The 17,253-nt window shown below is 40.9% G+C and overlaps 1 protein-coding gene across 1 annotated transcript in view; it reads right to left on the reverse strand.

The window, feature by feature from the left end:
* Window positions 1-1,777: 1,777 nt before the first annotated feature.
* chd9 (chromodomain helicase DNA binding protein 9) overlaps window positions 1,778-17,253 on the reverse strand; it is a 102,641-nt gene continuing 87,165 nt past the window's right edge. Inside the window, exons 24-39 of the mRNA XM_047363406.1 lie at window positions 16,878-16,967; window positions 15,036-15,139; window positions 14,609-14,726; window positions 14,442-14,499; window positions 12,999-13,047; window positions 12,598-12,844; window positions 12,301-12,506; window positions 11,153-12,019; window positions 10,871-11,040; window positions 10,100-10,330; window positions 9,036-9,213; window positions 6,662-6,810; window positions 6,331-6,552; window positions 6,062-6,211; window positions 5,498-5,602; window positions 1,778-5,289 (exon numbers count right to left, since the gene is read on the reverse strand). Of these exons, the coding sequence (XP_047219362.1) occupies window positions 4,306-5,289; window positions 5,498-5,602; window positions 6,062-6,211; window positions 6,331-6,552; window positions 6,662-6,810; window positions 9,036-9,213; window positions 10,100-10,330; window positions 10,871-11,040; window positions 11,153-12,019; window positions 12,301-12,506; window positions 12,598-12,844; window positions 12,999-13,047; window positions 14,442-14,499; window positions 14,609-14,726; window positions 15,036-15,139; window positions 16,878-16,967 (3,928 nt within the window). The 3' untranslated portion in view covers window positions 1,778-4,305. The remainder of the gene's footprint in view (window positions 5,290-5,497; window positions 5,603-6,061; window positions 6,212-6,330; window positions 6,553-6,661; window positions 6,811-9,035; window positions 9,214-10,099; window positions 10,331-10,870; window positions 11,041-11,152; window positions 12,020-12,300; window positions 12,507-12,597; window positions 12,845-12,998; window positions 13,048-14,441; window positions 14,500-14,608; window positions 14,727-15,035; window positions 15,140-16,877; window positions 16,968-17,253) is intronic.

Raw genomic sequence — 17,253 nt, forward strand, 5'->3', positions numbered from 1 at the left:
TGCCCTTGATGCAATTATACTGCTTTGCAGTAGGAACAGAGAACATTTCTAGTGTGTGCAGACTGAGTGACTGCTTTCAATCCAGAGAAATGTTTACATTTTCTGGAAATCAGATTAAATAGCAACAACCACATAGACTCGTATTAGTATTTTTAAACCACAAATCTAATGCCATCACCTGTGAGTCGACAGTTTTGGAGATAAATTAGACCTGCTTGTGGTGCTATAAAAGGGAGACAGGGAGTAGTGGAATGTTGGTAGTAAAATCAAATTTCCCTTTGTAACTTTTGGTGAAATCACTGAAAACACCTTTCAAGTAAAACAAAATGGTGAGAGGCCACCTGAAACTGATTATAATACTATAACAAATATTACAATATAGGAAATACTATATAATTTGTGTATGTCATGTGCACTACAGAGCCAGGTCCATAATGATAACCAAAAATATCATTAAAATGCAGTTTTATGTAAAACAATATCAACATTTTCCGCCGGCCTAATGACCGGCTATGGGGGACCCTGCACCAAACACCCCAGATACGAAGCCTTGTGTTGTTAATGTATTTCAGGAAAGCAAGGGAATTTCAAATTTGTTTCTTAATTTATTTGTAGTATTCAGGATATTAGGCTGTTAGGCATTATTTCTCTTTACATATTCAAATCTACTGTCAATCTGAAATTTGCATGAAGACAGCTTTCCTGTTGATCACTGAACAAACATTTAGTTATATTGCCACTGTTTCTGAGAGCTGCTTTCACTTCTGTCTTGCATGTAGCAGGTCAACATCTGGCTCCTGTGAGCAGGTATTCCAGCCATGACTGGAAAATCCCGTTTTTCTGCATTTCCCAGATTTTGCCTCAGAAACAATATGATTGATGTCAACCCACAAGAGTTCTGTTGGATTAAGGTCAAAAGATCCATCTGGTTGTGTTTGGGTTTCATCTGATAAACTGTCTGCAGCCACTAGTCCCAAAAAGATCACTAGCTTTCATCAGCCCATAAAATGTTGTGCCATTTCTTTTTAAACCCGTCAGTTTGTTCTGTGGCAAACTAATTAAATAAATGACCTCTCTGATTGAACTCCAGATTATTAAGATGATGAGATTATGCCACTTTCATTTTTTGAGTCAGAATCTACAGAAAGCTGTGACATTTGGGTCGGCTAGTCTTCTATTACTTTACTACAACAGCTAGTACATTGGCTTGGCATGTCGAATCTTTTTTTTAACCAAAAACAGCGAATGATCAATTCTGAAACAGTAGTTTCACAGTGCCAATATCTCACAGCCACATTGCTTGACCTAAAAGTCATGGAACAGAGCTGGCTTGCACAAATTGTTGCATGGATCTCAATATAAATGGCACTTAAATGCATACAAGCAATGAGCCATTTAAATGAACAGCTGTTATTTGAGAAATCATATTAGCTACTCTTATTTTTGTTAAGGTTACCCCAAAGGTACCGCCATTTCTATTGTGATTGTAAAGCTGCATCAGAAAAAAATATTGTAAAGTACATTTCAAACACCTCTTAAATCTTGAGTGAAAAAAGGTCCATTCATGCTCGCTTTTATAAAAATAGAAATAAGAATAAAACCTTGCAATTACTATAACTGGCATTGGTCTTGATCTTGCTTTAAGGTTTTCAAAGACTTTGTGTCTCATTTTTATGAGAATACTTTTTCAATTTAGACTTCATTAAAAATCCATAAGAACAATACTTTGATAAAAAGCAATCAGGCAGAGCAAAGCAAAACGCACAGGCACATGGGATGAATAGTCAGAAGAATATGTTTAATAAAAATAATTAAACCTCAATTTCCTCTATAGAACTTCATAGAAAGTAATCCAATAAATTACAAATGACTTTAAGACGCATTTTCTTGCACTACAATAATTATTTTGACTACACAGACCACATCTTGCAAGAATTACAATTTTCCAATGAGAAAAATAAGAAACTGACCAAGGTGACATTGTACGGTCTTCTCAAGCTTAAACTAAAAATACAAAACCCATATTTGCTCCTTGTGTCCTTTTACAGCAGTAGTGTTTTGTCGTTCCCCTTGCATATTGGTCTCTGTTTACTTGCGTCAAGCCACATTATGAAATCAGATATTTCTAATTCGAGTCTTTTTGCTTTCTCGCTTCTGTTATAGCAAGCCCCAACACAAATCAATCCACTGAGGCGTCGCTGAGGGGTGACAATAATCATTCGATCAGTGGCTAACAGCAGACGGAGCAGCGGCTGGGTGTTTGCATAAGGGCACTACCAGTTAAAACAGAGCAGAGGTGTAGATATACAAAATGAAAGTGGTATGTTTTGCTCAGACATAGAAAAATACCATACTGTTAATAATCATTAAAAAAATGCAAGTTGCATTGAAAGCAAAACCATGATGAGGTCTATATAGAGCAGGCATACAAGAAAACCACTTTAAAGCAATATTAGAAAACAGACGTGTCTTCAGTCTTTGTGTTCAGACCTCGCAATTTTTTTTTTTTTTTTTATCGTTAAGCCCACTGGAGAGAGAGAGGTGCTACAGATACCTAGGAATTCAACAGTTTATCCAGAGGGCCCCTTCTCCTTGGAAATATTTAACAGTCAACGGTGTAACAGCAGTCCTAGAGCGAGCACGGTTGTGCTAGAGAGGATTACAAAAAGGTACTTCGGCTCATGTGTAGTCCAGTGTTTATGTGTAACCTGGTTACAGCTCCGAAATGGATGTGTGCGGGGAAAGCTGAAGGAAACACACAAGCATGGTGAGTGAGCAGCTCAATGAGAGGATGAGATGCAGGATAAGGGCACTTCTAGATCTAGCTGAAGCTCAGTTTGTCAGCGAAACAGATTTATGAATGACGCGAGATACAACGAGACAAAGCTGCAGACTCAGCAACGCAACTTGAAATAAGCCCTTCCTGAAGCAAACCCACCCAGCTCGAACTTTAATACTCAACTATAATAAATAATCAATACAGTCTTGAGCAGGATTGATCCATGTTGTGCTTGTGGCACTAGTATTTGTAACACCACAGGCTGTCATGCAACACATTAAACTTCCTTCAGAGTTCTGAAGAGGCATGTTTGAAGATAAAGAACACTTGTAATGTGGTGTTCACAAGTCAAAACCAGTGAAGCTCCTTAAACACGAAACATTCAGACTGGAAAGGTTCTGGAAGCAGGAGTTACCAGCCCACAGGGGGAGAAATGGCATAATGTCGTCACAGAAGAGATTTGAAAATTGACTTCTGACACACATTCACACACTGTCCAGGAGAAACAAACAGACATGCATATGTACATCTGCACAGTGAAGCCAACTCTTAGCAAAGCTGAGGTAAAGAAGCGGTCAAATACTATGGGATCTAAGGAATAATATCCACAAAACACTTTCAGGACATCTGAGAGTAAAAGGGCAGTTTTTTTGGCACACAGTAGAAACTTAATTACTATCAATAGTTGATAATGTCAACTAACAATTGCACAACTGAAAATGTATGCCTTATTTGAGGAACTTAATTGCACCTTGAAAGGAATGCATTTCTAAAATGTGGGTCAATCCTAAACAAGCAAATAAAACATGTTCCACTGTCAACAAATTATAACTGATTGTAAAATTGATAGATTTCATTCAATATTTAAACCGGTTTCCAAGCTAAATAAGAAAAAAAGAAGGGAGGGATGTATGAAGAATGTATGAGTTGTGAACTGGGGGTGGAAACATGGCAATTGAGAGAATCTACAGCTTCAGTGACATTCATTAGCTGCCCAGGTTATTGCTGACATTATCCAACATCCATCTGCAAAGCCAAAGTGTCAACAAACCTGCAAATGTACTGGCTATTTTACAAGTGAAACCCAAGTGTGTGTAAAGTGTCGACCGCCCCAACAATCAAAATATATTATAATAGTTCTGCTCAACGAGCAAGTTGATGTAGTTTTTTCTTTAATAAAATTAATCCTGACATAATTACAATAATGCCTTTTTTTCTGTTGCAATTGTACATAATCAGGTGGTACAAGTTCAGAGTTCAGAAAGTACCAAAGTCTGACATGCAAAATGTCTCAAAACAAGACTGTACCTTGTGAACAAACATGGACATTTTATTTCAGCTTCTTTAAGTCAGTTTTTTTTTTTTTTTTTTTTTGCTTTTACGGTCTTTTTTACACAACGTAGTTAGTTTTGTATTTACACGTAAAGAAATCGCAACATAAGTGCTGGAAAATCCATATATATGTGAATAAATGTCTACATTTCTAGGCAATACATAAATAAATTTTAAATTTTCTGTTCATAGGTTCAGTCCTCGTCACTGGAGTCTGATTCATCAGAGGATGAGGAAGAGCTCCCAGACTCGGATGAAGATGACTCAGCTTTTGCTGAACCTTCAGGACCACTGTTTTCTCTCGGTTCTGCAGATTCCTCATCGTCGTCTTCTTCATCGTCCAAAGCCCCCTCAGGTGCCTCGTCCTCCTCCTCTTCGTTCTTTCCTGATGGCTGCTCCATCTCAGTCAGTAATGACTGGGAGGCTGCAGGACCAGAAGGAAGAGGAGCGGCAGCAGCAGCAGATGGAAGGGTTGAAGGGTCACTGTTTGAGCTCTGCAGCTGTGTGGCAGACACAGGAAGGTTAAGGCCTGGAGTGAGAAGCATCCCTGGGTAAAGCATACTGGAGAGTAACAAGGGGTTAAGAGAAAGTGGGTGACTGGTTGCTGCAGAGGCAGCTGAAGCACTTTGTGTGACAGTGGCAGAGGAAGCAGAGCTGGAAGTGGAGGAAGGAGTCATGTTCAAGCCCTCTGTCCTTTCTCCTTTGGTTTCTGAAGTATGAGCGGGGGCAGACTGCTCGCATGTTCCACTGTTGTCGATTCCCTTCGTCTTCTCTTCAGAACTTCCTGCAGCTTCCTGAGTAGGCTTTCCAAGCAAGCTGCTCATGCTGAGCAGGTTTGGCAATCCAGCCATTCCAGAAAGCATCATGGGAAACATAGCAGCAAGATTACTTGCAGCCAGGTTGCTGGCATCTGGCGGCAGTCCCATGAGGCCCGCGGTGAGCTGCAGGGACTGTAAACTTTGGAGGTTTTGCTGGAAGGCCTGCAAACTGCCGAGGTCCATACCGGAGAGGACGCCATTAGAAAGCAAAGGGTTTAAACCCAGGGCGGAGGCTGCTGAACTGGACGCTGCTGCAGCCTTGGCCAGAGGATTTTTCGGTCGGCGTCCTCGTCGACTCACCTCCTCAGGAACGATGGGTCCCGTTAAGATCCGGTCAAACATGCTCTCAGGGAGATAACCCTAGTTTAAATACAACACATAGACAGGCTTAGAAGGGTGATACAGCAAAAGAAAGCACTCGTTTAATTAGAGACATGAAAGGGAATACAAATTTTTATAGCTCATTTTAACTACCACTTTTCTAAAAAAAAAAAAAAAAAACTAATGAATGCAGGATTTATTGTGGTAAATTTTGTTCCTTTAAGAGAAAACTACTACAGTGACTCACCGACTGTTTAACCACATCAGCCCACTCAGGTGGGACTCCATACTCTGGATTTTCCTGAAGGAACCGGCACAGATCCTTCAGAGGAGGAGCAAAGGCTCCACCGATCTAAAGAAGACAAAACAAGCCACATGAACCATTGTGCACAACGGTCAAAACATATATATTTACACACAGCAGATTTTTTTAATTTTTCACTATTAAAAATCTGAAAAGTATATAATTTGCCCCCATTACTATGTGGTGGGAAACCAACACAGCATGTCAACCATAACACTTTATCCACACAGTGAAACATGGTGGTGGTAGCATCATGCTGTGGGGATGCTTTTCTTAGCTGGTCAGAGTTAATGGAGGGACGGAGCTAAATAAAGGGCAATACAGGAAGACAACCTCTTAAAATGTGTGGTGAGCATTACAGCCCCAGTACGTAGATACTTGCGGCCTTTAAGAGTTTTATTTGAAAAAAAAAGAAAGAAAAGAAAACCATACATTCTTTTCACAAAAAAACCCCCAAAAAACAAGAAAGTTCACTCTGAGCTGCAACCAAAATCCAGACAAACTCACTTTTCGAGCATTCCTCCTGTTTATGATCTGCACCCTTTCCTCCCCTGTTAGACTGTTGACGTCGATCTTGTTGGGGTTCCTACAGCGGTGCCGCTTCTGCTTGGGTCGACCATCCTGGAAGTGGAACTGCATCTGCATCTTATTCACTCCCTGGATACAAAACAGAAAGATATTTGTTGAAAATAATTTAGTAAACTGAAATTGTGTACTTTGCAACACATATCAGTGGTCTTGGAAGGGGAGGAAAAAGAGAAAGAAAAAACACTCACTGGAATAAAAGCTCCTGTATCCGCGACAAAGCCAGGGTGCTCCCTAAGCCACTGGTCTAGGTCTTTCCTCATGGGAGCATCATCACCTGCTAGTCGGGTGCCGTCTTTAAGGTTGATAACGGGAACCCTGGTGTCCGTGTCTGCAGGGTTCTGACTGGAGTTCATTGGTGCAGCAGCTCCTATGATGCCCACCTGGCCAATTCCACCCCATCCTGGAGCCACCTTGACAGATATAAGAACATGACACTGTTTACTTCATACTATGTGCTATGCATTTTTTTTTTTTTTTTAAATGTGCAGAATATTAACAAGTGAGATAGTTAAATCTTACCGGATCAGGAACAGTAGGTAATTTATTCCTGTTCATGAAGAGCAGCTCCATTCCTTCCACATTCTTCCTTCTCCCCCTTCGCTTCTTAACCATGGGCTGGCCATCCAATGCTCCATTCAACCTCATTTGACCACTAACACCTGGAGTAACTAAAGAAGAAGCGGCATGTTTGCTGTGAAAGTCTGCATCGTCCATTTTGAAAGATAAAATGAAACAATGCCATTTTCAGATACTTCTTAGTTAGTTCTGCCTCAGCTTTGTAATAAATAACAATGGTTATCTACTTGTTTGACAAAGCTGTGGTTGCTTTTTCCTCCCACCAAACCTTCCGTTTGTACAGGTCCTTCTCAAAAAATTAGCATATTGTGATAAAGTTCATTATTTTCCATAATATAATGATGAAAATTTAACATTCATATATTTTAGATTCATTGCACACTAACTGAAATATTTCAGGTCTTTTATTGTCTTAATACGGATGATTTTGGCATACAGCTCATGAAAACCCAAAATTCCTATCTCACAAAATTAGCATATCATTAAAAGGGTCTCTAAACGAGCTATGAACCTAATCATCTGAATCAACGAGTTAACTCTAAACACCTGCAAAAGATTCCTGAGGCCTTTAAAACTCCCAGCCTGGTTCATCACTCAAAACCCCAATCATGGGTAAGACTGCCGACCTGACTGCTGTCCAGAAGGCCACTATTGACACCCTCAAGCAAGAGGGTAAGACACAGAAAGAAATTTCTGAACAAATAGGCTGTTCCCAGAGTGCTGTATCAAGGCACCTCAGTGGGAAGTCTGTGGGAAGGAAAAAGTGTGGCAGAAAACGCTGCACAACGAGAAGAGGTGACCGGACCCTGAGGAAGATTGTGGAGAAGGGCCGATTCCAGACCTTGGGGGACCTGCGGAAGCAGTGGACTGAGTCTGGAGTAGAAACATCCAGAGCCACCGTGCACAGGCGTGTGCAGGAAATGGGCTACAGGTGCCGCATTCCCCAGGTCAAGCCACTTTTGAACCAGAAACAGCGGCAGAAGCGCCTGACCTTGGGCTACAGAGAAGCAGCACTGGACTGTTGCTCAGTGGTCCAAAGTACTTTTTTCGGATGAAAGCAAATTCTGCATGTCATTCGGAAATCAAGGTGCCAGAGTCTGGAGGAAGACTGGGGAGAAGGAAATGCCAAAATGCCAGAAGTCCAGTGTCAAGTACCCACAGTCAGTGATGGTCTGGGGTGCCGTGTCAGCTGCTGGTGTTGGTCCACTGTGTTTTATCAAGGGCAGGGTCAATGCAGCTAGCTATCAGGAGATTTTGGAGCACTTCATGCTTCCATCTGCTGAAAAGCTTTATGGAGATGAAGATTTCATTTTTCAGCACGACCTGGCACCTGCTCACAGTGCCAAAACCACTGGTAAATGGTTTACTGACCATGGTATCACTGTGCTCAATTGGCCTGCCAACTCTCCTGACCTGAACCCCATAGAGAATCTGTGGGATATTGTGAAGAGAACGTTGAGAGACTCAAGACCCAACACTCTGGATGAGCTAAAGGCCGCTATCGAAGCATCCTGGGCCTCCATAAGACCTCAGCAGTGCCATAGGCTGATTGCCTCCATGCCACGGCGCATTGAAGCAGTCATTTCTGCAAAAGGATTCCCGACCAAGTATTGAGTGCATAACTGTACATGATTATTTGAAGGTTGACGTTTTTTGTATTAAAAACACTTTTCTTTATTGGTCGGATGAAATATGCTAATTTTGTGAGATAGGAATTTTGGGTTTTCATGAGCTGTATGCCACAATCATCCGTATTAAGACAATAAAAGACCTGAAATATTTCAGTTAGTGTGCAATGAATCTAAAATATATGAATATTAAATTTTCATGATTACATTATGGAAAATAATGAACTTCATCACAATATGCTAATTTTTTGAGAAGGACCTGTATGCCTAAATATAGCAATCTGTCAAAAGCCAACATCTGTACTGATGATATTTTGTGGCTTAGAATTACTGACTGCTGGATAGCCTTCCAATAAACAGTGTTCCAAATAATTGCAAAAATAAATTATTTTTGCTTGCAAAATGTTTTTTTAATTGGTCTTGTGTAATATTCACATTTTTTAAGAACCTGAGGATGTGCACAACAAATACATGAATTTTTGGATTTCATTATTTGTTAGCTTTAAACACTAATATAAACAGAAATAAACAGTTTTTGAGTTGCACCTGTATGTCCTGGGTAAAGTAAAAAGGAGAAAAGTGTTACAAAGCCTGCCTCCTACTGTCCATAGTATGCTCTGCTGCCATCTAGTGGCAGAGAAAGAACACCGAACCGTCTATACTTGAGACAAAATAAGAAAGCAACGTACCAGTCTGGAAACTGCTTTGAGGCTTGGTAATGTCAGCCAGGCCTGTGTCTGAAGCACTCTGCAGCTCATGAAGCCGGGCCAGATACTGCTGCTGGGCTTGGTTGCCCTCTTCAGGCTCTAGAGGCCTCTTTATCGCTAAGCCCTGTTTCTGGAAGGTCAGCTTCAGACCTCCCTCCTGCTACACACACAGACAAGATTGTGAGACAAGTTGAGGAAAAACAACTTTATGGACTACAAATGAAAATCAAATGCCTAAAAGATTCATTTATGACCTTTAATTCAACAAAGAATTTCATGTTTTGACTACTATTTGATATGATGGCAAAATAAATTAAATGCCTTTAAATCCCTCTTGCTTTAGCTTTTAAAGTTTCAGATCAAATCTATCAAAATTCATAGATACTTTATCAAGCAATAACAGCAAACACTGTTCAGGTTGTTTTTTGTTAGTACTGGTGGGACACAAGAACACAGTGGGTAGTGCTGAGCAGGGCAGTGGGTAAAGTCTATTTATAGTCTGTACAGCAATTGGAAGCCATGCCAAAGAGTTAGCTGCAGCTGTCTGAAGCTCTGACATGAAAAACCACAATAAATTGGGATCCTTATCAAAAAGCAGCATCGAAAGAAAGGAATACAAGCAAATATGATTCCTCCTTGGCGTAAAAGCCATGTTGCCAACAAGCATATTAGAAAAACCCCAATGGCAGATATCTCCCATTCCAGTTAGATTACAAGCAAGACCCCTTCAGTGCAGAGAGGCTTCAAAACAGAAGCTTATCATATGTTCATGACTAAATGATTTGTGTTTGTGTAATCACAGCCTGAGAGCTCAATTCGAATAGAGTGCGTGGGAAAAGAGGGGAAGGCTGTTATTAAATTAATCTCTCCTCCCGCCAGGCAGTGCAAACCGCTAATCATCCCCAAAGGAAAGCAGGCCGGAGAGCAAAGAAACATGCTGAACACGGCAGCTAACAGCGGTCATGGCAGAGAAGAGGTAGGGTCCTACAGTTAGGGCTGAAGCGGAGGGAGGGGGGCGGAGGGAGGAATTGAGAAATCAAACATACATCATTGAGTTTTACTGAGAACTCCTTGTTTTCTGCAACATGCTTGGTCACCTTTGACCCCTGTGGAGAGGCAGAGGGGTCCTCGCACAGGCTGTTGGCGTTGTCCAGCAGCTTGGTGGTGTAGAAGGAGGCGACCGTGCTGCCGGGCTCATAGACCCGACGGTGGCCTGGCCACTTGCCCTTGAGCACGGCTTGGCAGATGCTATCCAGGCGGTTGATTATCACTCGGTCCTAGTGAAAAAACATTTTTTTTAAATGATTTAAAAATTTTTTTATAAAAACAAAAACGTAGCCCACGGTCAATTCACCCCTTCAACATTTTGTACCCCCATATACATACCTTCAAATTATTTCTTACCCACATACTTAAAACCATTGGGTCAGTTTATTTCTCTTGTAGTTAAGTTCTGTCATAAATAATGGAGCTAAATAGTTATAAAAATGCTAAAATATCATAATTTAACGGAATTATTCCCTGAAAGTTTTGATTTACATCTCATTTCCATTTTTCTGGTTCTGAGCCCCGTTTGGGCCACCTTTCTTATGAAATATGAGAGATTAGTAACAAAGCAAAATCAAGCAATGGTTAATTTATTTAAAAGATACAAAATCTGTAATATCTGATTATCTATTTAATTAATGATTAGTATCCATCCTTGAATAGCTTTTTGGGGCCCTACAGGTGACCAGTGTTTAAAGTATTAGCTGAAATGCAAAACTTACACTGTCAGTAATAGTCCATAGATCAGAAAGGCAACAAAAGTACTTTACCTTCGGCCAGTATGATGCAGCCAGCATGTAGCCTCCTCCCTGGAAAGGATGGGAGGAGTTGTTTGTGACGCCATTCTCAGACACGTGCGAGTCTTGCATTTCATCCTGGGTAGTGCTCAGGGAGGCCACGCTGTCCTCGTCAAAACCCTTTACACTCAATGTTACAGGAACTGAGAAAACCACATTAAGAAGCTTAAACATTCACCTCAAACTTTAGGACCTCTTAATAAAAATGAATTTACAATCAGGAAGAATTATTGCCTTGAATGTGGTATAACTCACCTTTCTTCTTTGCTTCCTCTCCCTCACCTTCACTGTCATCAGAAGAAGAGGAGGAGGATGACGATGACGACGAAGAGCCAGAGGAGCAAGACGATGAGGAGGAGGAGCTAGATCCGGAATGTGAGGAGGAGGAAGATGAGGAAGAAGATGAAGAAGAGCGTGATGAAGAGCTTGAGGAGCCGTCTGAGTCTGACTCTGAGCCTCGCCGGGCCTCCCTGCGGCCCCTCTTGCTCGCCTTCTTGGGTTTCCTTTCTGTGGAGTTGGGCGTGAGCGGTTTGGTTCGTGCCGCCACCATTTGCCTCTCACTGTCCTTTGCCACTAAAATGGGCTTTTCTTCCAGGCCTGTGGGAGTCGCTGGCAGCTGAGGGGGGCTCCACCTCTCTCCTTGCCTTTCTTTGACCTCCTCCTCCTCTGAGGCTGGTTCCACTTTAGGCACTACCCCACAGGGATCTGGGTCTTTCTGGTTGGGCGGGGGCAGCGGGGAACCTGTCGGTAACAAGCTGGTAGCCTGATATTGAGGGTGCAGGAGCGGAGTAGTCGTGCGCTGTTGCTGCTGTGCTGTTTTTACTTGGCTGTAGTTGCGCTGGGCTGCCATGAAGCAGAAATCGGGATCTCTCAGAATGTGGTAATCCGTCCGACTGACACCGTGTTTTGCTGCACCGATCAGCAGGTCACGATCATGAGTTCCAGCCTCCCACCACACAGGTAAGTCAGAGCTCATCTGGCACAGGGATAGGCGTTCATACAGCAATGGATGTCTGAGGACTTGTTCCCTGACCTGGCGAAGCAGCTCTACTCTGTACAGAGTACGAGATGCTCGCTCCTCTGTGATTGGCTGGATGGTCAGGGAAGGATCCATCGCAGAATCTGGAACAAAAGGAAACGGGCATGTGAGGAAATGACTAAAGGTACAACCCAAAGGTTCGTTTGTGCCTTGAGCTCAAACGTCACACTGTTTGCCTTTCCTCTAATGATTAACCTTGTCAATAGTCTACCTCTGAACTGGCAGGACAGTTTTTTAACATAGGGCTACTGACTTCTCTCAAAAACAACACAAAGGAATGTGGAAAATTTCTCCACCTTCTTTAAGTATGTAAAAATGGAAAGTACACGTGTTTATGCAAATAACTGAGAAATAAGTAACTGACCTCCATCTTTGGGTGGCAGGCGACACACCCTTCTGCACATGGCGGTGAAAGCGCAAAGGTATTTCTGCAGGCTCTCGTCTGTTTTCTTGTGCAGCCGAGCCATAGCCCTAAACTTGGTCCAGTCAAAACGTCCCAAGTTTGGGTCAAAAACAACACCAAAAGTGGACACAACCCGATAAAAATCAGCTTCTTCTCGCCTGGTCCATCTGCAGAAAGGGCATTTAGAAAACAAAGATATAAGAATCATTCCACTTTAACAAAAGGTGTAACATGAGTCCTGAACCTCTGTTTTCTGACCTTTGTTGGCGTTCAATCTTTGCCGCCATCTTAGGGTTAAGTGTGTCCTTGAGCGTGGGGGGCAGTGGGCAGACAGGTGCAGAAAGCATCATGGCCTGCTGGGACTGAGACTGAGTCTGGTGGATGTGTAGGATCTGCCGGCTCTTGGTGTAGCGCTGAGAGGCTGTGATTAGTCGCCTCAGTCTGGCTGTCAACACTGAAGGGGAGGGCCAGTAGGAAGTTTGACCTTCTGTCACAGGAGGTGCATCTGGATTGAAATAACAGAAATTAGGCAAAACGGGATCCAATTTTTTGCCATAAAAAATAAGTAGCATGTTTTGCCTTTTCAAACTGTGCAGGAAGGCTTTGCTTATAGTAAGTTGTCATAATACCACTAAGGAATGCAAAGATTTAATACCCACCTCCAGCATTATCAGAGACAACCAAATCTCCAGGGGAGGAGGCGTCATCCTGAGGGACAACAAACTAATTTTAGATACATCAACTGACTTAATACTGCTCATCTCAAGTGGATATAGAAACAGAGATGCACCTATTAGGGTTTTCGTGGCCTTTAGAGATTTCCTGCTGATTCTGATTCCAATTTTTTACAAGGACTTTAGCACAGAAAGTAAAAAAATTGACTGGAGCTAATTTGATAGAGGCAGTTGCTTTAAAACCGACAGAAAACAAGGAGATTTTATTCCTACATTTATGCATCAAAACATATGCTCCTAACCTGAGTCAGTTTTATTTAACTCAAAAAAGGTTGTATGCATTTATTAATGTTATAAATATTTATAAAATAGTGCATACAAACACCTAAAATGATTCAGATTTTCATTGTGGTATCTAACACGGGTGTAACAGTACACAAATACATACCCATAAATTTGTGGCTCATTATGAAAACATAAAATATATTATGAAATTATGAAAAAAATATATAATTTAAATATAACACCTAACCTATATGGTACATCATACCAGCAGCTTTACAAATAATTATTGCATTTTGATTTAAATGAAAGGAATTACACTATGTTGTACCTTCTTGTTTTAAATATTTTATGTAAAAACCAAGTGAATTTAAAACAGTGGTGTTTCAAAAGATTCCTTGAATCCTTTTTACAAAATGTTACTCTAAGTTGCTCATATTTAAATGACAGTTTTTCCTATTATGAACAACTACATATACATTTGTACATAAATACAAAATAAAAAGTGGGATTGCGATTGGAAAGATTAGATAAATTATTCCTGATTTTGTGGCCCACATGACTTCATATGTTGCATTTTAATTACCTTGCTAACGACCAAATTATTTCATTCAGGTGTATAAAGCAGACACTTTTAAAAGCTGCAGGACTCCAACCCTCCAAACCTGAAGTTTGACACCCTTCTAAACAGAAGCTAACCTCAACCTATTCTTAAATCACGTTCACCCCAGGGGGATACATGACATATTCATTTTAACCTTTGCAGCCTCATAACCTTTTATTTTCATTACATATTCTGTGTCCGTTTTAGAAACACACAAAAAACACTTCAAACAAATGTTTTTGGATCTTAGTAAAAGTTTATGAACCCAATTCCCACTTTCTAAATATAAATTAAACGTTACAGGGAAAAATTAGCAGAATAATGTGTCTGCAATCCTGCTTAGATGTAGTAATCATGACAACTACATGGGCTCTGGATGCCATAACTTAAATCAAACGCTTTAAAACCACAGTGAAAACGAAGGGATGACTAATCATATATCTATTCCATTTGTGAAAAGGAGATCAAACTGATATTTCCTTAATTAGTTGAAACGTTACAGTAAAGACTTCTAAGTTCCTCTTTAATTTTTGTGGACTTACCTCCATGTCATCTTTCAGAAGGGCTGGAGCAGGCTTGTACTCCGGATCGTCCACATCCCTACGCACAAGATTGACATTATTTTTGCAGATCTGGGAGGTTTGCATAGACTGGGTACAACCAAAGCAGCATGTTGGTCAGGCTCCAGACTGGTGGTGTGTCTACTCACCCATCCATGAAATCATTGCCTCTCTGCTCTGCTGCGATGGCCTTCTCATCTGGTCGTCCGACGCGGTCTAAGAAGCACAGAGTTGGGTCTGCACGAATAGTGTTGTACTTCTCATACCCTGGGAGCATGCAGAAAGACAAACAAACACCAAATTTAGCACTAGATAATGGATGGAAACTTGTGGATAGTGACGAGGAAATACACACAAGCTGTCTGATTTCCCACCAAACAGTTGGTAGCAACTTTTTAACCAGGTTAAAAAAGAAACATCAAATGTATCACTTATCAAGTAGATAAGCTAGCATCCTAAAACACTGAGTGTCACAAAAAAGTTTAATAAAATTGAATAAGGTCCTGATTTTAGAGCACAGGTCCTTCAGAAAGAAGTAAAAGTGCAATTCCTGTTTAATTCTATTTAGTTTCTTACCATGCTTGAAGACACCAAGCAGCAGGCATTTATCGGCGACTGCATCCCACCAAAGAGCTGGGAGCTCTGAGTGGTCCGGATCCGGCACCCAGATCTTTACCTCACTGTAAAATATAAGGAGAGAAAGATATATGGCAAGCTATCTGCATAAAGATGTAGATTTATCCAGGAAAAAAGTTTACGCAGGTGCATTTCAATAAATTAGAATATCATCTAAACTTGTTTCATATTTTTACTGCACACAGAGTGATATATTTCAAGTGTTACTTCTGGTAATTTAAGGATTATAGCTTAAAGCTAATGAAATCTGAAAATGTGAAAGCCAAAAAGACCTTAAAAAAAAGGACTTTTTAATATTGAAATGTAGGCCTACTTTAAAAGTCTGTTCCTGTGCTGCACAGTATACACGCAATACATATCCATGCTCATTTTGTATGAATTACTGGATCGATATGCCGTGGCACAGGGGTGATCAATTTATGTTTCTATCAAGTTGTTAAAGACCAGGTTGCTTTACGAGCAGCCTTCAGCTCTTCTGCATTGTTCGGACTATAGTCTCTTAAATCTCCATAGATTCTCCATGAAGTTTAGGTCCGGCCAGTTTGCTGGCCAATGAAGTGCAGTGATACCACAGTCAATAAGCCAGGTATTGGTAATTTTGTAACTGTTGTCATATCCTAAGTCATGCTGGTAAATGAAATCAGCATCTCCAAAAAGCTTGTCAGCAGAGGTAAGAAGGAAGTGCTCTAGAATATCCTGGTAGATGACTATGTTGGCTATGGACTTCATAAAGGGCAGTAAACCTAGACCATATGATCATAAATGGCTGTAAAACTTCACAATGGACCTCGGGTAGCTTGGTTTCTGTGCCTCGCCTCTCCTCCAGACGCTGTGACTTTGATTATCAAATTAAATGCAAATTTTACTTTCAGCTAAAGACAATCCTCTTGAGGCTACTATGATCCCTGTTGTTTGTGCAACTAATTCTATCCCACATTTACCTTCCACCTAACCTTCCATTAATATGCTTGAACATAACATTCTCTGAACAACTAGTTCCTTTAGGATTCCCCTTTTGTGGCTTACCCTTCATTTGAAAGGTGTCCCTGTTGCCAGCTGAAAAGCTGTCAAGTCATATTTAATTGTCTAATTTTCTAAGAAACTGAATGAGAACTGGCAGTGATGAACACTTCTATATGAGTTTACCTTTTCTATTATATTCAAGTTTGTTGAGATACACATTGCTCTCGAGGGCTGGCATTGTTTGAGCTGGACCTGTTTCAGAGTTTTTTCCATGTTGGCTCAGTTGACTGCTGATACAAAGACTAACCTATTATGGAGAGCTTTATTATAATCACCCAACATAAAATAAGCCTAGACTCGCTGTTTAAAGTCAAACGTGGTTTCAAAAAGTTTAAGGTTTAACACGTTCAAACACATTTCGCCAGCAGGGGGTGGTGTGCCTCTATTTTATGAATATTATGCATGTGTTTCAACCTCGGAAAGGTGATAGTAGATGCAAATGTACACATCTATTTAAATGTTGAAAATCTATTTCAACTATACCGCTGCTTCAGCCTAAAGCCGTTTGCTTTAAGCAGCTGTACCATCATCCTCGCAGATGTGTGAAATTAAATAGTCCATTAGACTTCTTAAATGTCCACTTTGTGTGTAAAGTTAACTATTAAAGCTGTGATTTAGAACATTTTCTGCTTCTTTTGTATACACATAAGCACATTAGTATAAATAAGTAAGTCCCACACAAAGTTCAGAGAGAAACGATTTCATCTTTCAGTGCAGGCATCCAAATTCAACATCTGAATATGCTGAAGATGAGCTCACCTGGAGTCCACGCCGTCTAGGACCTTCTGGGCCTGACTTCCTATCACCTCTTGTTTCAGGTAGTAGAGCATTCTGACCCGGAGCAGCACCCTGCGGAGAGAAAACACCGCCGGTCACAACAAAGCCTCGTCCACCCACAAATGCTGAGCGAGCAGATCCAACACACCCACTCACGTGCACAGACACGTTAAATAAAACGCAAATGAGTGAAATGTGTGACAATCGAGCTGTAATCCAAAGCTCTTACCATACTGTCACTGTCCAAACAATTGTACTGCTGTACACCCACATTCAAATCCAAAATAATTTTTGGGTTCTATTTCTGAGGCTTAAATACATTACACCCTCCACCGATCAGGAACAAAACTCAAAACAT

The sequence above is a fragment of the Girardinichthys multiradiatus genome, chromosome 4, assembly GCF_021462225.1.
Source record: "Girardinichthys multiradiatus isolate DD_20200921_A chromosome 4, DD_fGirMul_XY1, whole genome shotgun sequence".
Classification (NCBI taxonomy): Eukaryota; Metazoa; Chordata; class Actinopteri; order Cyprinodontiformes; family Goodeidae; genus Girardinichthys; species Girardinichthys multiradiatus.